The sequence below is a fragment of the Sceloporus occidentalis genome, unplaced genomic scaffold (genome assembly GCF_023333645.1).
Source record: "Sceloporus occidentalis isolate IW3139 unplaced genomic scaffold, rSceOcc1.0.p SCAF_63, whole genome shotgun sequence".
NCBI lineage: Eukaryota > Metazoa > Chordata > Lepidosauria > Squamata > Phrynosomatidae > Sceloporus > Sceloporus occidentalis.
Window position 1 is genome coordinate 3,414,469 of NW_028317043.1, and position 26,576 is coordinate 3,441,044.

At 38.0% G+C, this 26,576-nt stretch overlaps 1 protein-coding gene across 1 annotated transcript in view; it reads left to right on the forward strand.

Moving 5' to 3' along the window:
- The first annotated feature begins 1,242 nt into the window (after window positions 1-1,242).
- Window positions 1,243-26,576, forward strand: part of LOC149287195 (outer dynein arm-docking complex subunit 2-like) — a 52,129-nt gene continuing 26,795 nt past the window's right edge. The window contains exons 1-9 of the mRNA XM_089493171.1: window positions 1,243-1,466; window positions 3,271-3,428; window positions 4,176-4,377; window positions 5,983-6,089; window positions 6,735-6,871; window positions 6,963-7,079; window positions 8,330-8,551; window positions 9,043-9,161; window positions 14,424-14,571. Of these exons, the coding sequence (XP_089349297.1) occupies window positions 1,243-1,466; window positions 3,271-3,428; window positions 4,176-4,377; window positions 5,983-6,089; window positions 6,735-6,871; window positions 6,963-7,079; window positions 8,330-8,551; window positions 9,043-9,161; window positions 14,424-14,571 (1,434 nt within the window). The remainder of the gene's footprint in view (window positions 1,467-3,270; window positions 3,429-4,175; window positions 4,378-5,982; window positions 6,090-6,734; window positions 6,872-6,962; window positions 7,080-8,329; window positions 8,552-9,042; window positions 9,162-14,423; window positions 14,572-26,576) is intronic.

The following is a 26,576-nucleotide window of genomic DNA, read 5'->3' on the forward strand; positions in this document are numbered from 1 at the left end:
TTAGGTTGCGTAGCGTGCTACAGAACTCGATGAACGGTTTGTCGAATCCGGAGGACCTTTAAATAGAGACAGTAATTAAAATCGTATCTGGAAGGATGAGATACTTTGTTGTGGGATCTCATCATTTTTCTGGTTCCGGATACTATTGGGATCTCTTCATTAAGGGCCACAGCAGCTTTAGGGTGCATCTTGGTGATTGAGAGTCTCATTAAACGGCTCCCATGGTAATAGAAGAAATATCCTCCTGGCCAATGACAAGTTGTAACTTGCATGTAATTTGGTTTAGATTGGTAAGTGAATGGGGTATTGGATGGCAAATCTTATCTGGGATGCTTATAGAAACTATATTAGAGGGCTGTGATCAGTGCTGCCCTGCTTGGTGCATATTTATTATATGTGTCCTGTTAAAGGGACATTTGAATGGATATGATGAGTGTTGAGTGAGAGCACAGAAAGTGCTCACATAAATCAGTGGAATCCTTTCATTTAGTGGTTAGTTGGCCCAAGAATAACTTATCACCAGGTATATACTGTGGAATTTAAATGGCCGACTTGGCCCTGTTTCCTACTTTAAAACCCAGCACTTTTCACCGAAATCTATTCTCAAAATATACATTCGCAAAATATTTATCTGCCACGTGGCTATATTTGGTATAAAATAAATCCCAAAATATATATATATATTTTCCTCCAGAAATGTCTCTGGATTCCAGAGCATACCGTAATGTGGAAAAAAAAATCTAGAAAATGCTTATATATTATTAATTCAATTCAGAATGCACCCTCTAGGGTGATATCTCATGTGTAATATTTATGGGGGGGGGGGAATAGCATGGCTACAAAATAAATAAAACGGTGGCTCATAATATACACTAGACAGGCTAATATTACAGGGCAAGATATCCAGGTGGTCCAATGAGACCCCCATGTGCATGACCCCCATGGGCATATTTACTAATTATTTTATGGGTTCCCAGAAAACAGCTCCGAAAACAAAATTTGTAAAAAAAAAAAAATGTAAAAAAAGTTTTAATTTTAAAAAACAACAAAAAATCTATGTCTATCATTTTTAGATATTTAAGTCAAAATCCACCATGCGCGGCAATAATTTTAGTGTCACTTTCCACCGGTTAAAAAATATTATGGGCAATTACATTTGTTTATCATTTTATATGTCTTGGCAGATCAATTTACGGTGTCTTTACACATAAAAAGTTGACATCCTCGTAAAACGCTGTTACAATGGGAGTTGCCCTAACAAGAGCGGCTCAGTGGACAAGTGCCGGTTCTGGAGCTGGTAAGCTAGAAATCACACCTCTGAATGAATCTCTCCTCAACGACATCATAAAGTATGTGGGAGCTTTCAGCTCCAGGCATCCAGAAGAGGCAGAATTTGTCTTCGCAGAACCTCTGGAATGGAAAACCAATTTGGATCACTCGGCTTTTGAATCTGGTTATGATATTAGGTGAGGATATACAAAAATAAAAAAGATGGCGCAATGCGTAAAGTGTACTGTAATAAGCACAAATTATTGGATTTTTTTTATTTATGAACCGAAAGGGCTCTGGTATTTTCTTCCAATTTCATATTTCGTATTTGGGTTGCAATAAAAGTAGAAATACACCGCTCATTTTATTGCCTTACATCATACATTATCACCAAAAGGGTTTATTCACTAAACCACAGGATTGGAGGTGAAACATACCAACTAATTACAGTCAATGGAGCCGAGTGGGGCAGCCGCTCCAGGCGGCACTTTTTTTTTTTTCTTTCTTTCTAAAGCGAAAGAGAGAGAAAGGGGCGCCAAGTGGTTTTCGCTTACCAAGCTGTCAGTACCCGCTCGGCGCCCCTCTCTCTCTCCTCTGCAGCGAGTCTCCCTGTTCGGTCTCGGTGCCGGCTTGTAATGCTGAGTGCCGGAAGATTTCCGGCGCTCAGCATTACAAGCCGGCACCGAGACTGAACAGGGAGATTCGCCGCAGGACTGCTGAAAGGTAAGTACAAGGGGGGGGGGGGAGGGTAGATAATATGGGGGGGGCGGCAGGGACAGAGGGAGAGGAAGGGTAAAAAGGGGGGGGGCGGCATTTTAAAATTCGCCCCAGGCGGCATTTTGCCTTGGGCCGGCCCTGCAGTCAATACACATTAATCATGTAGTACAGGTTCTTTTAAACTAGTCTTAGTGAGTTTGCAGGGAAGCTGTGGAAAGATGGAGGGTTTTAACTCCCTGCCTTTGCTATGAATTATAGTTTTCTCATTTAAGTTTAAGGCCACCTGGTACTTACTTATATATAAATTAGATATTTTAGCACCAAATATCATCGAGGACAGATCGTCTTGCGTGTGGCTAAATGAGCAGAGCCTTAGGTCACCCTTTGATGTAGCAAACCACTAACTGCATGGCCCGATGCCTTGGGGTCATCCTTGACTCAAACCTCTCCTTCATCCCTCACATTCAGTCCCTCGCCAGATCCTGCCGCTTGCACCTAAAAAACATCTCTCGCATCCGCCCATTCCTTACCCAGTAATACACAAAAATTCTGGTTCATTCACCTATCATTTCCTGTCTTGACTACTGCAACATTCTTCTGGTTGGCACTCCACTGTCTCAACTCTGTCCTCTACAGTGTGTCCTAAATGCTGCTGCTGCTAGGCTTATCTTCTTTGCAGGCCACTCCTCTTCTGCTTCCCCACTCTGAAACCCTCCACTGGCTCCCAATTACCTTTAGGATTAAATTAAAAATCCTGGTACTGACATATAAGGCCCCCCATAACACTGCCCCCCCCCCCCCATAACACTGCTCCTCCATACATTTCTGCCTTCATAAACAAATACTCTCCTACTTACGTTCCTCCCATGGGCTAAGGCTCTCCTCCTCACTTATCACCTCTTCCTTTTCCCATCTACAAGATTTCACTCGAGCTGCCCCATATCTCTGGAATCTACTCCCAAGGAACCTTCAGCTCTCACCCTCCCTCCCGACATTCTAGAAACAACTCAAAACTCACTTTTTCAGAGAAGCCGCACATAACCTCCCTGTCACTGATACAACCTCCACACTACCTCTCACCCTCTCTCTGTGCCTTATGTTTGTCACCCCATTCCCTCAAGATTGTAAGCTTGCGAGCCGAGCCTCTCAACCTTATGTATCGGTTTGTCGTCATCTGTCAATACCCCTCGAATATATGTATTCAGCGCTGCGTAAATTGTTGGCACTATATAAATAAAATATGATAATAATAATAATAACTTGACATCTGTTCAATTATTTCAGTGGCACAATTGTGAAGTCTGATGATACTGACAAAAATGGCAGTCCGCTGCTCCTACTCTCCTCATCTACAGTGAAAATATCTAGCTTTAAACAGCTGTCCAATTTCCTGCAGCTCGCAAAGGACAAAAAATTAAAAGAAACACAGGCTTGCTTAGAAGGTCAGTTGTTTTACACTTTCTAATTTCAGATATACTCTAAATATCCTGTTTCGGTATTTGTGTCCCATCTGCAGCTCCACCGGCGCCCACTTGGGGTTTTATAGAATGCCGTCAGGGATGTTCCCTTTGTGTATTCTTGGCATTCCATGCCTACTGTTTTTAAGAGCAATTAATCACTGGGAAATGACCTCATAATGCCACAACATGTCTCCTGACATTTCAAACTTTGGCTTTAGGGGTTATTATTAAAAATTTTTTTTTTTATAGTTAAAGAAGTGGCTTAGGCTTTGCAAAATATCAAAGTTGGCTGCTAATTGGGATGCACTAATGGGAGACACCCTAAAACAGGAGTAATTCTGAAATTCATAAACCAAAGACTTGAAATCCTTAAATAAGTCATTTTAATAAACCAGCCCTGCAAACCCTGCCTGGCAAACTGGAATGTGAATGTTTGGGTAAATCTCTGCTTCCTCGTGTCTCTTGGGCACTGGGCTCTTTCTTTTTGCTTTGTGGCGGCCATGCCCACTCTCTACCCACTTCTCTTCCTACCCCCTGCCCACTTAAGACTGTCTTGCCCCACTGATTCACAGGTAGCACAGGTGGGGAGCACTGGGTAGCTTAATATATTGCTAAAAAATAAAAATAAATAAATACAAATAATAATAATAAAATAATAATAAATATATTATATATATATATATATATATATATATATATATATATATTGCGAATTATCTGTTGTTTTAGCTAACAGAGATCCTATAGCACGTATTCTCGGACCCGGCTTTGCTACTATTGAAGGAGAAGATATGACTATGCTACGGCTGTTGGATAAAATGCGCCAAAATGATGATGATCATGGCAATACCGAAATTAAAATGAAAATATTTCTCCTGCTTCAGCAATTCGATATGCAGCTGCTTAACAGCTCTTTAAAACACATTTCACAGTAAGTACATTAACAAAACAGCAATTTTTTTCCAGTCTATCATTTCAAACTGTTTCTTTTTAATGACCAACAACATCTGCTTTTTATGTTCTAGGAAAAAATAATGAAGGGAAGGTGAAAGATATGAAAATCATTATATTTATTGATTGAAACATAGAGGACCAGGGGAACCTAATTGAAGTGGGGGAAAAAAAAGTTTGTTTTCCAACTCTTGGTTGGGATGCAAACTACGTACATATGTTTTATATTTCTGGTTATGATTTTAAAATATTTTAGTTGACATACAATCAATTGCCAGTTGCTAAAAAAAGAATATATTTCCAGTTGTTAAATCAACACTACCAACTGCATTTACTAAGTGTGTGCCACACATACCGTAGAGAAGCAATTTCATTTACTGGGACGTATTGAGGTTAGTGGCTAAGTAATATTACATGTGAACATCTCTGATGTAGCCGTGTGAGACACAGCAGTTATCAGTGTATGCGAAGCAGAAGTTATGTACCAGTCCCACATTGGTTTGGCACGATCGGCAGGCAAAAGCACTTTTCTATCACTCGAGCCAGCAAAAGGAATACAGTTTCCTTCTGCCAATCCAGACCTCCTGACTAAAGCATTTCAGGCTTAACCCCACTTAATGGGGTAATAATATCTGCATATTTTTGGTTTCGTGCAACAGTATATTGAAAACCAGCCTCGTGTTGGCATTTCAAAGTAACGCTAAATATGCAGACTCACCAAAACAAATCATAAGGGTTGAAAATGTTTATTGGAAATGATATCATTTGCCTACACTGATTCCCATTTTACATCTTTCCATTTATTCTTCTTTCTTTTTTTAGCTTTAGTAATGTTTTGTGTTCATAATAGAATTAAGAGGGCTTCTCTAGCACTGTATTAGGAATGGTATTATGGTAAGGAATAGTTTGATGTGTAGCCATCTTAAAATACATCAATTACTGTATTATGTTGATCGGTACTGGACTGGCATGGAAGTATCGGCACTTTAAGGCGAATGGCTGATATATCAGAGACATGCAGTAAATATTAGGCGCTGAAAGGCACCGGCCCACCAGGTATCTGCACAGTGTGCCCATCGGACAGTCTGAGCCTATTATTGCTAATGGACAGTAAAAAAAAAAAGGCTATTTATAAATGAGTTTTGCCTGTAAATGTTAGGCAATACAAAATTGGCTTCATATGACTAAAGAATACTGCACATTTTTAGAATGCACACTTTTGGGGACGATGTGCTGTAGATCTAGAAGTCTAGTGTGTATTTTTAAAGGCCAAGTAATGGCCACTGTTGAGTTAGTTGCTCACCAGATGCTGATCTGAATCATTGGATTTCCATCGGCTCGGTTTTTAACACACTTGCCATTGAACTTGGCAGGATCCCTGCGTCTCTGTGAAATCAAACTCATTCCTTTCTGGTCCTGCTCATGTTGATACCCTTTGTGTGCTGCGTTTGGTAAGGAATTGCAATGGCCGCCCTCCTTTGCCAGCACAAAGAGCTAAATGATTACTCAGAAGTGCCGGCGGTAGTATAACCATGACAGATGTTTTGAGGTTAAAGTAACAATGCCTTTCTGTTTCTAATTTCAGAGAAGTGCGCGTAACGCCTACTGCAGTTAAAAACGAAGTTGATCTGATAAGACGTTTCTGCAACAATAAAGAAAAATCAGTGCTGAAATCAATTGAATACGCAACAGGTTCTTATTTTTGAATTATTTTTAATGCGTTAAACGGTGTGGTTTAGAATCAGAATGCACCCAATAACACATTGTTTTAAATATGTAAATAGTGCAATCGTGGAGTAAGGCGGTAAACGTCACATTGACTGCTCGGATGTTTCTACCACTTTGCTCTAGAATATTTCTTTATACAGAACTGTGTATTTTTTAATGCTTAACCATTTATAGGGCAGCTAAGCATTATGTCAGCTGTTTCGTGACAAGTGGAGGGGTACGTCTGGAATCCCCATAACCAGTTGAAAAGTTTAGAATGATTGAATAGATTAAAATAGTCATAATTTTAAGCAAAGGAAGAGGCGTTATTTCTGTCCATGTCCCTCTGACAGCAATAAGGTTTTAATTGTTAAAAGGTGCCAGGTTTGACAGCCCCAATCAGTAATGTTAAGGATGTTGGGAGAAAGCAGGCAACTGGCCGTTATGCTTCAACGAAGCAGTCAGTATCGGTTCTTTCAAACTTTTCAAAAGTGTTCTTTTATTAAAAAGAATCAAAATAGACTTATTTTATATAAGGATTGCTAGTCATCTGTGATACACTATACAATTATTGTTTCTATTAACTGTTTTTTAAACAACTTCACTATTGATTTCTTACCTTCACTGCAGATTACGAGTTCACAAATGGCTGCAGCGCTCCTCCTTGGAGACAAGTTCATGGTGAGATTTGCTACTTGATGGTTACCCCTCATGACACAGATCCCTTCTGTGTCACATGCAGCACGGCAGGTGCTTTTTTAAACGGGGTAAGTGATTTAACTGGTCGGCGTTCATATTGTCAATAAACAGAAAGATTTGAAGAAATTTCAGTTATGTACACACATTATATTTTTTTAGGGTAAAATGAAGGATAAAGACGAAATTGACTATGACAGAAAAAGTGTAATATATAAAGACCTCATAACGCTTTTGAAGGAGAAGTCTCGGCAATTTGCAGAAAACATTGGTCAACAGGTATGATTCTGGAAGACATTTTTTTTTTTGCCTCTACAAATTGTGTTATAAACTGATAAATGCTTGCCATCTCCTGCCTGCTGTGTATGGTAGGGATAGGCAGTATGCAGATTTAGGGTTGAGATACAGGATAATGGGAGTTTTAGTTCATCAGCTACTGGGTGATGACCAGGGAACACTGTTTACGAACAGAATACTAGGAACATAGAATGCAATGGTCCATCTAGTCTGCTGTAAAGACTGAGACCTTAATCAGTCATTAGTCTTGTCTTAGATTCAGGATATCCATATGCCAGGGACGTCCAAGGTTTTTTCTGCGGGGACATTTCATCTAAAATGTATATATGTGGGCCGCAATATGGCCCAACCTGCCCAAAATGCACAACAGTATTATTGAAATGCAGTGTGTATAATAAAAATGAAAAAATAATTAATCACAGGCGACAGGTTTAGGCCACTGACATTGATCGGTGAGACTAATCAATAATCGGTGACCTAAAGTGTCACTAATAATTGATCAGGTTGAGATAATTTTGCATGAAGAAAAAAAAAACGGCTTTTGGGGTTTTTATTGACACAGAACATTAACCCCTAAAATGCTGTGATTGGATCATAGATTTTTTAATAGCGTTGAAGGGGTTAATGCTGCACAGTTGGTCTCATAGAGCAATCAGGCAGCAGGGGAGGGTCGAGGCTGACCCAAGATAGCCTCTGCCACTGAGCCCCTACAAGAAGTGTTTTATTTAGGAGCACCCACTACATTTTAGCACAGGACGTATATATACATCCGCTTGGTCCCCGGACAGGCCGCACCTCGATGTCCGGTGTGCTGCATCTGGCATGCAGGCCGCATGTTGTACACCCCTGCTATATGCTTATCCAATGCATGTTGAAATTCCCTTACTGTATTGCTACACACTATTAACACTCCTTATCTCAGATTATTGATTCCCAAAATAGTCCTCTGATTTTTGCTGGAAAACTTGAGGAATATGCAGTTTGAACAATTTACTGCGTGTGACTACTATGTGCCCAGACTTCTTACGTATGTATGGGAAGATATGCAAGAGTTAACTTTTACCTCCTATATTCAAGACATACCTAAACATGCAAACTCTGTCATTTTGTTAATATTATTATTTCTGGAATAATGTATTGATCCTCCTTTGTGGACTGTTGTAAAAATGAAAATAAGGATGGATATTATATTATATACCTTTTACCCACTTTTACCCACTTTTCCCCCTTAGGATTTTGCATTATTTGAAGATCCACCAGTAGCTCCAAAGACTCAGCATGTGGATGTAGTTGATGTCGGTGAGAGAAGCCAAAACCATTGGTCTAATGAGAATCCAGAAAAGAAAGCACATGAAAAGACAAGGCATTCCCTTGTAAAAAGCAAGACTAACAAGCACAAATTAGAACCATCTCTCAAATGGAAGAATCTTAATCTTAATGGTTACCAAGAGTATGTTTTTTTTTTTTTTAAATCTCATATATTACAATTTACATAGTTTATAGACATTTTAAATTAACTAGAACTATACACAGAACCTAAATTATTTCAGTTAGACTTGGTTATTCCGTAAATGGAAACATTTTGTGGAAAGTTTAGGAAAACTGAAGATTGTGTATCATCATGAATACCCGTACTGTAGCATTTCTCTGAAAAAGCTTAGAACTCGCTTCTGTAAAGGTGAGCATTTCAGGCATGTGGATTATGAAAATAAGCCGTAAAAAAACAGTCATATATTAAATGTCGTGTGTAAATTGTATTATTTAATGTTAATCAAATCTTAAAGGTTCCCTTGAAAATCAAATTAGACAGCCTTGAACTTGAGATATACTTTCCTGATCTGAGATGTACCTATTTTAGACTTAACTTTTGCTTGTATGATAACCCTATATTTTAAATTCCATTTTTATTACCTTTTTTTTTTTTAGAATCAAGGAAACAAAAGAGGAAAGGTCTGTCAGAAAAGAGCTAAGCAAAGATCAAAAAGTTAAACCCACCAGTGCAGAAAGTAAGAACCGGCCTTACGTCCATACATCCGCTTTGAGAAGACATTCAGCTATGAAAAGGTAATGAATGTGGCAATCCTGGTTACATATTGGACCGTCTTATCTGATCAAGATATTAGTGCTTCAATGCAAAAAAATACAATTACAACTTTAATTAGCAGTTAGGGAAATAGTGATCGAGTGTAAATAAATGCTGATCCAATATAAATTCCTACTGATCAAATTGTGTAAAAGTTTGTCAAATATTTATAAAAGTAATCATATTCTTCAGAGAGCGAGGGTTGTATATAAAAAGTGATTCTGGTTTAAAGTTTTCGCAGCATTGCGATACAGTGAAATGATCCAGTCATGGTCCATTCCACTGGCGATAAGAAGACTTCGGGAAAAAAGGCACATAACCCCCTGTTTGTATGTCCTTACCTTCCCATGTGTCCCTTTAATGTTCTTGCGTGACATAAAGTGGGTACTTAAGCATGTTTGGGGACACTATGTACTGGCCATTAGGAGATCATGAGCTTAAAAAAAGCGAGTAATAATTATGACAAGCTGGCGGGTGTGAGAGGGAGCATTATGAATGAGGGTTTAAAGAGGTTACTATCTAAACCATCTTCGTGCTACTTGCAGCGGAAAGCCGCAATTTAGGATGGATTTCAGTGGAAAATAAAATATATACATAGCAGTTATGTTGTACAAAGAGTGAAAAAGGAAAACCTGTACACTTTTTATCCATTTTATGGTGAGCTCTATGTGAGCCGGGTCTCCAGTGGAGTCGCTGTTGTCTGATGAGCAAGAGAAGCTACAGCTACTAAAAATCTTTTCAATCCAAAAATACTTTATGTACTGCCCCAGACTACCAACGGGAACTCGTGCATTACAGGTGCTATATATAATACATAACTTTCCGCTCCAAAATGATTTATAGTTATAGTGAATGTCCAAAGAACGAAAACACCTTTTCATCTAAATCCAAACATTCACATCTGTTGGCTGACTAAAGCCATTCATACAAACTATGGCATGCAGCATCACACACTGAAATACTACCAGCAGGTTTAATGTACATTAATTCAACCATCCGCCAGACTTAACAGGTTGGTCTGAGTTTTATAAAATAATGTAATCTCAGTCTTACCTATAGCTAACATGTCTTTATTCAGTCAATATGTATCTAAATAAGAGAACATTAATATAGCATTACTGTAGATAATGACTAGTTACTATTTCATCACCAATATGGATTTTGTTGTGATATTGCGATATATATATATATATATATATATATATACAGTATAATAAATAAAATTGTAATAACTCTCTTGTCAAAGAGACTAGCAGAGTTAGCTAGGTTGGATGTGGAACGCATATATTGCATATCCTACTCAATGTAAAATGAGTAAAATTCACATAGAATATGGGGGGCTGGGGCCGGTACATATGGAGGAATGAAGGCTTTAGAGAACTTGGCCCATGACCATGGTAAAGCTAAGCGGGGGCACTCATCATTGGATAAGAGGCTGTTGATTACTATATATATGTATATATATATAGTGTATATATTACTATATATATATATATGGTGTATATATTACTATATATATGTTGCCCCATTGGGGAGAGCCTAGCCACATTCACACGATTCATTCTGTGCTTTGTTTACTGTGTTTTTTATTGTTTATGATGGAAAATGTGAATAAACCCTGCTCTGCAAATGAAAAAATTATAATTGTTCAAACGAAAAGAAACACTGTTGTAGGCATGTGGCCGCTTGCAGACAGGTTAGGTATTTTAACTGGGGCTGTCTACGGAATACACATAATATATACAGTATATATACAGTATATTAATTTAAAGAGTAGCTTTCAAATTACCGATTGCAAAGTGGTTTGTTTATACAAAAAAGTGAGGAGTCACAAGAAAGTTGCGGTCGCCGTGTGTAAACCATGGCCCATCTAGTTATTTTCATATTGCATGCTAAATTTAAATGTCTCCAAGGGCATTTGGAGGTTATTGCTACAGTTATTATCCTCAGTCCTGTTTTTATAGAAACATTTTGTCTAAAATGCAATTCTAGCACAATGAATGCTTATGGTCCTTACATGCAGAAAAGGAGGTCTGTGGATTAAAAGCACCGCCGTGGGGTTTCATCACCAAAGCAGAGGTTGGATGTTAGTTTGCAGGAGAGTTGTGGACGTAGGACAACGATTTTCCTGTACATTATAAAGGGCCGACCGCATGGAAGCTCACCTGCAAAGAGGGCCGCGTTGCCACTGTATAATGCATAGTTAAATCAATATGGTGACTTTATAAGGGGCCAGCTTTTCACTTATCAGAAGAGCTTGCCAGGGTTGGCTCTTCAAAATACAAAGTGAAGGCAGTGAGCTGAAACTGAAAATCACCGGAAGATTCACCTGCAAATGCCCATTTTAGTGAATAAACTCACTTTAGTGACCAACCGTTATTGTAACCCAGAATTAAATGACAGCACACTTATATCATAATCCAAAATAAATATTCCACGGATATGACAGTCATTTGTATTTGAGTCGACTATTTCAAGTGTAGATACAATATTATGTAGCTTATTATGTTAGAATTCTTATATAGTTATATACACAGTTCCATTATGTTAGAATTCCCACTGCTAACCAATAGTCAGAGTAGTTAAAAATATTATTTCCCACCACCAAAGCAGGGTCGGTCTGAATTCGTGCTGCGGGCGCTGCATGAAATGGTTCAAAATGCGTCTTTAGCAAAAATTCCTAATGATACAAAAAAAACTTTGTAATAAAGCATCATGATAAAGCATGTAGTGTAATGAATCGAAAAGATTGGTCACAAGCATTAGCGGGATTTTGGCACCTGAGTAAGAGCCCCGGGGCAAGGTGGCAGGTGGGATATAGATACAGGTGGCATATAGAAGGACAGGGACATACGGTAGTAGTTAATCAATGCCTAACAAATACCATTTTAGAAGATTACATACTGGTTTTTACGGGAAATCCTTGGCTGAAGAGTGAATTAAATGGTTAATGTGGAAGAGAGATCACAAGGAAGTAGTTGAATGGAGGCTACTTGGCATTTCGTTATTTATTTTTTTGATCTCATCACGTTTTGGACTAATAAGCTAGGTTCTGAACAGAGTACAATGAGGTCTTGGACAAGTACAGTGGTTGATTGTACACCTATCTTGTCTATGTCTGATTAATAAGGCATCATTTTTTTTTTCGCCCAGTGTTTATTTACACAAGTCGTATACATTTGGAAAGCCTGTAATGAACTAGGAAGTAACCATCTGGAATCAATATTTTTTTAGGCGTTGGAAACCGCGTTTTACTTTGGTTGTCCTGATGAACCATAATATGTCTACCACTCAGACACTAGACAGAAAAAAATGTCCGCTATGATTACTGCTGAAAGATTAGCTTTGATTGATGTCAAGCAAAAACAGATGGTTTATAAATTGAACAGATAATAAGCCAAAGCCTGTGATTTGTGTAATTTGTACAGGAGTGCTTTTGTTCTCTATAATGTAAAGCTTTAGATTTTTCAAGATGTCAGAAATAGCAAATAAAAATCTATCTATTTTCTTTCCAAACGTATTACTGAGATTGATTCTGATGTATAGGTAACCCGAAACACATGTCACACTCATGAAAGTACGCACATCGTAGCTGGTATTCACGCAATTATTTCTCTATCTAATATTTCCTATAAACACAGGAGAATTTCAATCAATTATTGCAACCCAATCCCCAATTGAAGATTATCAAACAAGAATCATTAAAATTCAAAGTAGAATCATTACAAAGGACATTCTGTGTTTTTGAAACCACATTATAAATTATCTGGGTCTCATCAAATCTTCTTTATGTAGTAAAACGAAATGATTTGCAGACCAGACGGGGTAGTCTGGTCTTATGTCATATATTTGTTTTTTTGTTTTGCAAATTCTAATTTTCTGTGTTTAATGAATGTCGGCATTGGGTTGCTTTTTTTCTTCTTCATTTTTCAAGATGATGGAGTTCTCCATTGAGGTTGCCAACAACTCTGTTTGTACTGTTGGCAGATGTACTTGGGCATCTTTTTTTTTTTGAGAGAAGATATTCTAGGTAATGTTATAAAAAGTGATACCGGGGCACAATTTGGAAATTGTTATCACCATAGCAACCCATGGATTGGTCCAATCAACAGTGCCATTCCATGGGTTGCTATGGTTATAAGAACACTTTTGAAATTTTGTGCCAAATTAACTTTTTATATAAAACCTCTTTTTGAAAAAAACGTCAGGACAGTGTTGAGGGTTCCTTTTCTGTCCGCTGAGTTATCTACCTACTCATGTGACTTTGAGTTGGTATGGATAGTGTTGTATCGGATGAACAATTATTACACTTGTTAGAGTTCAGAGATAATACCTATTGATGTAATTTTCACTTATACCAAAAGTTGTATTTCGGATCAGTATGTATCTGCAGGTTTTGCCCCCGATTGGTTGAAAATGCCATGTTGAGAATTTCACTGATTCATCTGATGGCATCTAATGGGGTTTATTCACTAAAGAGGGCGTTGGTACAACTGTTGGCTGGAGAGTTGCAGTTTCCTCTCCCTGACTTTGCTTTATTTTATAGGCCAACCCTAGTGAATGCCTGCTCCAAGACACCTCACTGACTGGACTATGCATCATGCAGGGCGGTCAGCTATTCAGCCAGAGGTGTTCCTTTCTATTGCATAGTGAATTCACGGAGTTGAAACCACAACTCTCCTACTAACTCCTACTTAGTGAATAAACCCCAATGTTTGTGATGCTCCCCGTGTTGCCAGAACACACATTGATATGTGATAGTCAGCCGATAACACATTTGAACATAAGACTTATTTGGGATCTAGAGCCCTCCTCAAAGAACTCAGGATGTCAAACATAGGATGCTCATCAAATCATCAAAATTGTACGGCCTCCTGTTATGTATAACATTATGAGGTTTATTCTATTTCAATAATTAGTGGTTGCGGTTGCTATAACGTTTTAGCAGTTTGGTATTATTGTATCATTTTGCAAAGGATGTTATTCAGAGACCTGAATCCCTTGCGTGTTTTCATACCTGTTTCCTTACTTCCTGAAAAATGAATCAATGATACTCATTTGCACCCAAAAATAATCACAGATCATAAGAGATGTTGACATTGAACATTTTATAACTCTATCATTTCACTTATACTTCCAGCGGGAACCCCGATGGACCGAAAAAACGTTTGTAAAATTGTGATGTAACTATTTCATATATATATATATATATATATATATATATATACGCTTTTTATCCGTAGTAAAACACCTGGAACAAAATCAGATGAATTTAGCGAAAGTTCTACAGAAAGCGAGGAAGATGAGGAACAGCCAGAGAGGCGCCAGGAGAGCAACACCGACCTGCCTTCGGAATACTGGCAAATTCAGAAACTAGTAAAATATCTAAAGGTAAAACGAAATGATCCACGTACTTATTGTTTATGTTATATACTAAGTGCATTTTTTTTGTTGGATGGATTATGAGATCTGCATTCGTATTTTCCAGTTTTATTGAAGTATTATATGTTTCCTAACTTTATTGCCGGTTTTGTATATGAAGTCATGACTGCAGAATATAAATGTTTCTGAAGCCAAAAGGATGACATCCTTGAAAAGCACTTTGAAATGGTAATCTGTGTTTATAGAGGTAATAACATGATGCGTAGCTGAGGTTCTAAGCTTGGATTGTAAATGGCCACACAGGCTAGAAAGGGGGCTTTAAAGGGACAGGTTATTGTCCCTGACACCCCTACTAAAGAACAATGCATATTTCAATTCTCTGTGAATGCTGTTATATTCATTCTTCAAAAATGAAAAAAGGACTTATTTGGTCGGCCAAAGGCATCGCCTCCAAGCCAAGCACCTAGGGTCCGTGACACAAGGTGGGTCTGAAGAATTCCTCCATAAAAGTTTGTTTATTAACTATGATGAAAGTGGCAGTGAATGGGCCTGTGTTTTTTAATGTAAAAAAAAATCAACATGAATGTACGTGCGACACTTTAATATAAGCAGAGCTTTTGGAATATTGTTACTAATTGTAAAGATTTATTTCACCATAATTTATTTAAATAACTGGGACAAAACTCAACAGGATCTATATATTAAGCACTGCCTTAATATATAAAGTTTTACCACTAACCAATAGAGGTGCAAAGAAGTGAATATGCAAGAGTTAACCAAATAAAGCAATTTAGTGACAAATCGACAAATGCTTTTCCATTTTAACCCCCAAAAAATGGCTATTTTTGAACATGGAAGCTAGTACACCTAACCAGCATCATGTGCAGTTGGAAAAAGATACTGCCATACCGCAAGCAATCAGGCAAACTGTATTGATGAACTGTTAGATCAACCTGCACATGGCTTTAATTATTAGTTGATGAAAAAGCAATGCACGTTTGCCCAAGCTAACAAAAAAAGCGATTTTTGGCTTTCTTGATTCTGGAAAAAATAACTGTGATATATGATGATAAAATGTATTTTTTAAGAGCTACTTTAAGGTAAGAACGTGGTTAATGGTTCCCAGTAGTCCAGCCTTGCAAGCTACCTTTTCCAAGCCATTGGTGGATGGGAAAGTAAAGCAAAATTACAGTGATGGGCCATGTATGAAAGCTAAAGTGTCTATACAAATTGTACCCACATGTGCGTGTGCATTAAAGCAGATCCGTCACCAAGACAGACACTTTACAGTTCTGTACTCTAAAAAAATATATATTCTTGTGGATCAACGAATGCAAAAAATATTTGTATGTACGGTGGGGATAGGAATGTTCATACTCTGACGATCTGCATTATTATTCCCCATTAAATTATTTATTCCCGGCAGCCTTTGTAAAAGGAAATGGGGGATAACTTCAGAACTGGACATCAGAGGATCAGATAATGCTGGTTCTGCCCCTGGTTGCAGATCATTATCATTATTATTAGTAGTAGTATATTTTATATAGTGCCAACAATTTACACAGCGCTTAATACAATACATATATTCAAGGGGTCTGACAAGACGAGAATTGACAGACTAAGACAAAGCGATACATTAGGTGGAGAGTTAGCTTTTAAACGAAATATCATAACAATTACACTAATGGACAATAAATGAATTTTCCATATGCTTAAAGCTGGGATGCTAACAGTTCCCATTTAACTGTGCCTGTTGTAGTATGGTGAATTATTGTTAATTGGAAACTGGAAAAATGGTCAGAGCTGTGGCAATTGGCATTTAATGTAGATAAATGCAAAGTAATGCACCTGGAGCATAAAAACCCAAGGTCAGAGTATAGAATATTTGGTACTGTCCTAACCTCAACGTGTGAGGAAAGGGATTTAGGGGTAATTATTTCTGAGGATTTAAAGGTAGGCAGACAATGCAGTAGAGCAGCAGGTAATGCGAGCAGAATGCTTGGTTGTATAGCGAGAGGTATTAGCAGTAGAAAGAGGGAAGAGCTCATGCCGTTGTACAGATCACTGGTGAGACCTCACTTGGAGTATTGTGTACAGTACTGGATATCGGATCACCAGAAGGATATAGAAATGTTGGAGAAGGGCTACTAAAATGGTTTATGGATTACAAGATAAACCTTACCAGGACAGGTTAAAGGATCTTAACCTATATAGCCTGGAAAAAAGACGTGACACGGGGGATATGATAGAAACATTTAAAGGAAGATAGTTTATTTAGGAGAAATACTACCACAACAAGAGGACACAAGCATAAACTAGAGGGGCAAAGGTTTAATGGTAACATCAGAAAATATTACTTTACGGAAAGGGTAGTGGACGCATGGAATAGCCTTCCAGCAGAAGTGGTAGATGTTAATACAGTAAAGTCATTTAACCCCTTAATGACAATTGCCGGTCCTGGCACGGCACGGAAAAGCATGTGCTTTACGACAATTGACGTGCCAGGACCGGCACGTCTTTAAACGGGTGCAGAAAGCGATCTACTATCGCTTTCTGCACCCAAAAAGCGTTGCTGAATGCCTCGACCTCGAAGCATTCAGCAACGCCGCGATCGGCACGAAGGGGCCATCTCTGGCCCCTCCACGGGGCGTCAACATCCGCCATACTTTGTATGGCGGCGGACGCCCGTTTTAAAAGCGTTTAGGAGGCGATCGACGATCGCCTCCTAAACTTAAATGGTGTCGCTGGAATGCCTCGATCAGGAGGCATCCAGCGACACCAAACACTAACCTTTTGATGGGCTGTGACCGCTCCGGAGAGCGGTCACAGCCGCAGCTGCCGGCAATCTTCGCCATCAAGGAAGATGGCCGCCGTCCTGTAACAGGAACCACAAATTTTAAAAGTTCGCTAGATGGTCCAGACCATCTAGAGAACTTTGGCTCCACTTGCAGGTTGAATACAGGTACTGCATTCACCATGCAAGTCAATGGAGCCCAGCTTTCTAATCACAGTGTGATTAGTAAAAATAAATTAAAAAATAAAATAAAATTAATAATAATTAGAAAAAAATAGTAAAAAAACAGTAAAATGTAAAAATCATTTCCCACTGATGTCACTATCAGGGGAACCTCCAAGTTGAAAAAAAATGTTAAATTTTTTTAAAAAAAAAATAATAATAAAAAAAAAAATATATATATAAAAAATATATTTTTGTGAGCAAGTCCTAAAATTAGCATATTAGCTTAAAACAATTCTCGCATGGAAAGAGTTAAAATACTGGCATATTAAATGCCCGTGGGGTGTCTACTTTTAAAAAATGTATGATTTGATGGGGTAAATTGAATGGGCCAGGTTCAACAACGTCCCAATTAACACGGGGGGAAGGATGGCCACACATCTAATTTCCAATTAGAAAAATGCACACGTACCAAATGTGGCCTTTTAGTTCCCCCCAAAAATGACACACCCATGCATGTGGGGTATCACTGCACTCAGGAGATGTTGCTGAACACATTATGGAGTGTCGTGTGACAGCGGCATATACCAGGAGCTGTAAATTCATACATAAAGTAGGTGTGTGTGGGAAAAATACACACACAAAAATATTACTGCAAACTTTGAAAAAATGCTGGTGGTAAAATATGTGCATACAAAGAGTTAAAATACCAGCATTTAAAATACCCTGTGGTGTCTAGTTTTGAAAAATATATGGTTTTGTTGGGCACACTGAAATGGCCTGGCTCAAAGATGTACCAAATAGGGCATGGGCAGTGGATCCCAAATGCCAAAGTTCAACATTGAAAAAAGCGCATGCCCCAAATGTGGCCCTTTTGCCCCAAAACAGCCAGGCAAAATCATTCATGTGAGGTATCGCTGTACTCAGGAGATGTTGCTGAACACATATTGGGGTGTTTTGTGATAGTGACATATACGAGAACATTTTAATTCATACCTGAATTAAAATGTGTGTGGAAAACCAAATGCAAAAAAATGACTACCACAAAGTTTGACAAAGACTGGTGGTAGATATGGTGCATGGAAAGAGTTAAAATACTAGCATTTGAAATACCCTGGGGTGTCTAGTTTTCAAAAATATATGGGTTTATTGGGCACACTGAAATGGCCCGGCTCAAAGATGTACCAAATAGGGCATGGGCAGTGGATCCCCAAATGCCAAAGTTCAACATTGAAAAATGCGCATGCCCCAAATGTGGCCCTTTTGCCCCCAAACAGCCAGGCAAAATCATTCATGTGGGGTATCGCTGCGCTCAGGAGATGTTGCTGAACACATATTGGGGTGTTTTGTGATAGTGACATAAACTAGAACATTTTAATTCATACCTGAAGTAAAATGTGTATGACAAAACAAATGCAAAAAAATGACTACCATAAAGTTTGACAAAGACTGGTGGTAGATATGGTGCATGGAAAGAGTTAAAATACTAGCATTTGGAATACCCTGGGCTGTCTAGTTTTCAAAAATATATGACTTGATGGGGTAAATTGCATTGGCCGGGTTCAAAGATACCCGAAATGGCACATGGGGGGAAGAATTACCAGATTTGGAAAAAATGGCTTTGAAATAGCAAAACGCTACCTGTACTTATTGCCCCATAATGGGTAGAAAAAAGCAAAAAAACATAAAAACATTGGGTATTTCTAAACTCAGGACAAATAGTAGAATCTATTTAGCAGGTTTTTTCATTACCTTTTATAGATGAGTAAAAGATTTTTCAACTAAAAGTTAGAAACAGTCATTTTTTTCTAAATTTTTCACCATATTTTATAATTTTTTTAATAGTAAATAATATGATACAATCAAAACAATGTCATCTAAAGAAAGCCCTTCTTGTCCTGAAAAAAACAATATCTAATGTGTGTGGGTTCAGTAAACGGGAAAGAAGAAAATTACAGCTAAACACAAGCAGCGCAGAAATGTTAAAAAGGCCATTGTCACAAAGGGTACAAAAAGTAAAATCAGCCTTTGTCTCGAAGGGGTTAAGCAAGCATGGGATAGGCATAAGGCCAAGTTAGATATAGGATAAGGGCAAGTACTAAAGGAAAGTACTCAGAGGTTGGGCAGACTGCATGGGCCTACTGGTTCTTATCTGCCGTCACTTTCTATGTTTCTATTAATATTCATTTTTCTTTATAGCTAGTTTTCTAGAATGCCTTAGAACGGGAAAGCAAAGGCTCGCACAGCTTGGTGAAAATACTAATTGAAACACATCATCCTATAGAATACTTAATAAACAAAAGGGGTTACATCTGTTTAAATTCATCTGTATACGTTCAGCTGGCAATTTAAAAAATTGCTTCCAGGTTCACTGTCGGGGCATACCCAAGGTCACTCACTATTCTAGAATTCTTACTGAAGAATGAAGAGCTCCGGCCACCTTTTCTTTCGGTAGATAGAGCCTGTCGGAGTTTTATCCCACATTTAAATATATTGATGTGGTCTCGGCACTGGCTGCCCTACCAGTAAATTAACAAGTAGAGCGTTTAGCTTCTATACACTGTTTGTATACAAGGAAACATGTCTTGCTGTATGTTTATTATTACTAGGGCTGTGGGCAAACGTCTGCTCTTCGGTCCTTGGATGTAAGGTCTACTAGAGCACCTCAGGTGTTTCTGCAGATGACTGACAGGCAGTCTAGCTAATAGCAAAAAGTAAAAGGAAAATGTATCAGGCAGCTGCCAAGTAATTAAGCAAGATGTGTGTTCTTCCCGGGAAGTGCTTCGAGGAGAGCAAGATAATTATACCTCCTGCATTTGGCAGGGTACTATGTTGTAGAATGCAGGGAACACACACACAACGTGATTCCTATGACAGAGCGATCTATTTACTAAAGAACGAGTGCATATGAGTTGGCAAAAATACTAGTTTGCAAGCGCAAACTCAAATGAGTTGGACTGAAATCCAACTTGCCTTTTACGCTGACAAATATTAACACTCAACTAGCCTACACCAGATTATAGGAGATGTGAGTTAAAAAAGCAAGCAACTCACTGATTAACCCCCAAGTTAAACAAGTAATAAAAATGTTAGAAAAAATTCCTAGTTCCATTCCCATGGAAAGGGGTCAATGTAAATTAAAATAAAAGGACAAAACAGATTCAATGGAGTACAATAAATAGGTGCTGGGTGCACAGGAGCCTGTTTATATACTAGTGTACACCAGTGACCCCTAGTGGGTGGAGGATGCTTTGAATCCCATTCTAGTCAACAGGGGATACAATATAAACACACTCCAGTACAACCAGTGGCCGTTTAGCGAGGAACATCATTACATGTTTGTATAACATTGGCCCTATCTGAGGAACAGGATCACTGTCTCCCATTTCACTTATTGACCTAATCTATTACATCATCTTTTACTCTTATGAGCATCCATAATAGATATAGCTTTGGAGTACAGTGTTGGGCCGGAGCTCATTTAGGCAGCACCCTCCACACCATTTGTTTCTGTACGTCCAAATCATGTCGCACTATTGCCCTGCTTACCCATTGTTCAGCGCTGTAGAATATGATGGCACTATATAAACCAATAAACAATAATAATAATAATAATAATGTATGTTTCTTTTCAGAAAAATAAAAAACTAGAAAATGCTACGATCAGACTTCAGGATAAATATTTCTCAATTGATCACATTTCAAAAGACTTACCAACAACATGTTGATACTGTGTGAATTTAATAGTCGGCTAACTTTTTCCATGTTTAATAAAACATGTGTTATGAAGCTGGTAAAAGCGGCGTGTCCTCAGACGAGAAATATCTGCTTTAACCACCCGCAGTAGTGATTTTCCTGTAGACCTCATGCTACTAAACCCATGCTACTATTTTATTGTGGTTTTGTTGAAAGTGTTGCATAAGTACTTTGCAGAGGAAAATATATAATACGTATTTACCATTTTACATTGAATGCTTAAGCTCGGGAGAAATGAAGCCTTTATGTTGCTTCCTATTACTTGGAACTCTTTAATCTTTGGTATTTGATAGATGGTGGCGGAATGAAACTGTTTCCTGTGCTGGAAAAGCCTTAGCGGACGGCGCTTGGAGAAAAAATATACAGGGTTGACACCTGGTTTAAATGCCTTGTGATGTTCATATGCAAAGTAAATGTACTTTTCCCAGAATGCCCTTCACTGTGACTTGGTTTCAGAAGACTGCGTTTCCCTTTAGATTTCTAAGCAAATGTTTTTTTTAGATTCTTTATTTAAATTAGTCTAGTATTGAAATATTACAATTAAAATAAAAAGTCATATAAAATGTAAAAAAAATTAAAATAAATTATTAAAATGATATCTACATTAATGACAATAACTGGACATTTACCGAATTTGCCTCGGCAGCTGATTGCCGAGTCTTTGTGTCAGTCATAAGGGTGGGGGATGAGTTGCCTCTATGCCCGCTCCCTGTCAATTTCAGCCCATTTCCTTTAAATTTCCCCAGTAGCTAGCTTGCTCACCACTTCCTGTTTGGCTAATTACACAGCCGCAGTATGGCTGTGCCCACTTCCTGTTCGGATACAGAGGCCTCTGGTGCAGCGTTCCTGTGATTAAAAGCATTAGCTACCTGAGTTGATGAAACCAAGTGTCTGAAAACCAAAATAGTACAAGAATAAAGGTGACTAGCGGAGGATAACATTATACAATATATCATATATGTATGTATATATATATATATATATATATATATATATATATATATATATATATATATATATCACTCTCTACAGCTACAAACTGGTTTCTATAAAAGAAGAACAAAAAATATGTGTGTTTCACTACCTACAGACATGCTATCAAATTCAATAGATGCCTTTAATTACTGGCTGGATGATTTTCTAGCAAAGAAGGGATTTGAAGGGATAAGACGTTTAATAAGGATACAATTAATTATAGTTTGGTCAGGAGGGAATTCTACCCCTTTTTGGAGGCACCACTGGAACTTGATGTGGGGTTTTGTCCTTCTTCTGGATCAACAGCATGATTGAACATACTGCGCATGATGTCAGAGGTGTAATTACCTTGGGCACTGCCCTGTACCCAACCCAGCCGCCCCCCTCCGCAGTCAGCACCCTGAATGCATTAAAAGGCGATGCACGTCTTTAAGGCATGGCGTGCCGGGATATGATGTCATAATCCAGTGCACCGTGTTTTAAAGGCGCACCAAGTCTTTTAATGCAGTTTATAGAGGCTCTGCTGAGCTGTTGCAGCCTCCATAGCATAAGTAGGCTGGTTGGGGAGATCAAAGATCTCCCCTGTAACCAATCCTTTTTGCAGCGGCACATCCCGGTCGGGGGGCTTGAAGGCCTTGGTTTTGTAACGGGGACTGCTGCCCCAGACCTGTCGGTCTAGCCTTGGATATGTCACTGTTTAATGGTCTTTTTATTCAGCCTAAATTACAATGTGGCAAGCTTTTAGTGAATGAATGAAATAACACTAAAACACGTGCAGGTGACCGCTCCCCTATAACTTCTTCCAATTTTCTCTCTCTCCATGATCTTTAATTTTATTTAATGTAACCTCCATCTGTTAAGCTCCATATATTTTAATTTTCTGAAAAATGTTTTAAATGTGTTTATCAACTTACCGGTTACAGAATTATGGTGTATCCTCTTCATGTTCATTCTGCGTGGGGTTCCGCTTACGTTCGAGACTCTAAATTATTTAAAAGCATATACTTTCCACTAATTTCATGTTCAGATACTGCACCACGGGGTTTCTTTTTACATTTTTAATTGTTTCCCCTTGTGCATGTGCAGGCGGGTGTATCTCGTATTCTTTTTCCTGGCCACCTTTCTTTCTGTGTAAAATGTGATTCTATGAACTCATTAACTCAAGCTGAATAATTTGTCTTTTCTTCAAGGTCACGTCTTCTTTTTTTATGCTATGGTACAATTAATACTAATCCTTGCCCGTATTACTTCCTATTTTGTTACTAAATGCTTTTTGATCTGTTTTCCTAACTCTCCTTCTACATAATGTATACACCATTTATCGAAACACATGTGACATTCTTGAATGCCTCTGCACATTTCGTGCTATTCCCTGGGTTGGTTTTCCAATCATTATGTGTAATCTTCTAAATTATACTCTGCCCTATTCTTCTTCCTAATATCTTTACAGTTGGGCACTTTTGGGCCAATAATCATCTCCTCTTCCACTATAAGACCGTCTTTGTTTAGCATGAATAATCTACAGAACCCTTATTTGTATTACACCCTGTTCAATAACTTTAGCATTTTCACACAGGATTATAAACTGTCCCTTTTCCTAACTTTACTCACTAAAGCAAGCATCAAGTTATTCTTTCACTATTCATCTATTTTTATTAATTTATTTCAAACTCATTTTTGGTTTTAGCAAGTGCTTTATATATATATATATATATATATATATATATATATATATATATTTACTCACAGAGTCCATTGCACACCATTCCAAATATTCCAAGCCCGGTGCTAGTAACCAGCAGTTTCCATGTAAAACACTTTCAAAAAGATGGTCAGCACTCCAGGTCTTTAAATAGACAATTTCATTTTATTCAAAGTCTTTGAATAAAATGAAATTGTCTATTTAAAGACCTGGAGTGCTGACCATCTTTTTGAAAGTGTTTTATATATATATATATATATATATATATATATATATATATATATATATATATATATACAATTTTTTACATTTTTTTTAATTACATTTTTTACATCAGGGAGGAAAGGGACAAAGGGATTGGAATCCCAAACGAGATTTGTCCCACCTATGATCTGCTGGATTATTAGATCTAGAAACAATTCTCATCATAGCTTCTGACTAGTCTTTGTGAAAAGATGGTAGAAAAAAAGAGAATTTAAGAGCTTTAACCTTTTTTTCCTTATATCTAACCAGTGTCTTTAACCTCAGTTTTACAGCCTTTGATAAAGTTTCAGGTTTTAGCTTTCACCTCGTATTACTTTTCCAACACACGAAAAATGACCTTCCATAACTATGTAATTGAATTTTGTGGAATGAGCTCATGATATGCCATGGGCACAGCATGTTCTGTTTAAGCAAGCGTGTGCAGTTTAGACTTACCCACAAACGCTTTCATGACCTAAATAGTTTTTTCTTTGGAGACGGGTGTATTTGAAAGCTAAATGCCATCCCAAAACTTACCGCTTTTAAAACTACAATCTTGTTTTTCTTCATTCTGTTACCTCGTAAATTACTATTGGCCATATGACCCGACCAAAGATGTAGCACTGGGCCAGCTTCCAAGCCTCAAAACACAGGTTACTCTCTGAGGCCCAATAATATGAACTGAGTATTAGACAGTTTGAATGTAACGCTATAAATGTTTTAATATAATAACATCGACGCATGTAATCACCGTTCCTTTAGACTCCATTACTGGTCCTTAAACTATGCATGTGTAATCTAATCAAAAGTCTGAACAACATCTCGGCAGATGTTAGACATGTAAATTGGCATCAGGTTGTCATAATAGGTTTTGCTATGAGGAACGGAATTTCATAAGATACCTTTATTTATTTAGTCTACCAGTCACATGTAAATTGGATTATTTTACAGAGCAGACCTCGTATCAATACGCAGAAAATTCACTCATACTAGCTATATTGATACATACTGACTCCTAAATATGTATGTTGTTTCCTTAGTCATTCAATCTGAGTGATTATATTTAAGATAATGATTAAAACTGAAAAAATACATAACATTGGTGGTCATAAACATTAAGTCTATGAGGAAATAGGATAAAACAATTATAACAAAAAAATAAATCTACCCCAGTACAATTTTTTTTTTATTTGGATTACCATGAGACCTCGGCATTTAGCAAACCTCTTTGTGATCTAAAGAAAGTATTAATTTGATTCCACTAATAAGAATTCTTTCCACAAAGATGCCTAAAATTGAATAAAGAGTCATAATAAAAAATACACTATTGTTGCCCCTATTTTTGCTATATTTTGCTAACCACAACCTTTAAAATCTAAATGTTTTAAAGGAGCAGTCATAACATTTTTTCACATATGATTGCATCAGAGAAACCCAGCGACTTTACCCCTACCTAATTAAGGCTGTCAGGGGTTAACCCCACCCCTGAGCATTGATAGCCACGCCCAGTTATGGTTAGTCTTGTCCCCTCATAATGGCATTGCCCAGATGAGCTTTAGACAGGACCAGACTGGGGATTGCAACTTAGCATTGTATGCAACAAGGATACCTTTGGCCCTTGTTACATTTTTATACAGCTTGTTGCTGGGAGTAGCCAGCTGGTGGCCCCATACTGCAGAACTCAATCTGCAGCTCCACTGTATGGGGCACTCGCTGTTGGCCAATGGCCCACCAAGCATTTTTTTGGTGTGCCAAATGGCTAGTCCGGGTCTGGCTCCAGGCAGCCTACCTGCAGCAGTATTATTATACCACACACAGCTCTTACCACACATAAAAAAATCTTTATCTCTTCATTGAATTAATGCAGCCAAGGTCCTTATTCCACTGAAGTTGAGATCACCTCATCCCCTATAAATACAGAATGGGTGAACAAGATACAATTTATTCACCTCATGGAGGACTTGGTTCACACAGCCAGAGTTGGCGTTGGGCCGGTCTGACCTACACAAAACTCTTTCGATGCAAAGTACTCTGCTATGACCTAATGTCCGCATTAGTGACACTGAGCTAATACCAAGCAATACCAATCCTGTCAGTCCGACTGTCCACTGATGCTGAATTATGCAAACCTTACAAACACCTTCTTTCTTCTCTTTCTTCTTTCATTCTACCTTTCTTTTCATTGAGTAAACTGATTACAGTCTTATATCACAGACTCTTATATTCTGCTCATTGTGCCTCAGTGTCGTATATCGTATTGTATGTACTGACTTTTTTTTCTGGAAACCTGCAATAAAGCCTGAATTTCAAAATTCCCTTTGAAAACTGGAAGTGACATTCTCATTCTCACTCAATGCTTGCGTTATATCTATATCAAAACCT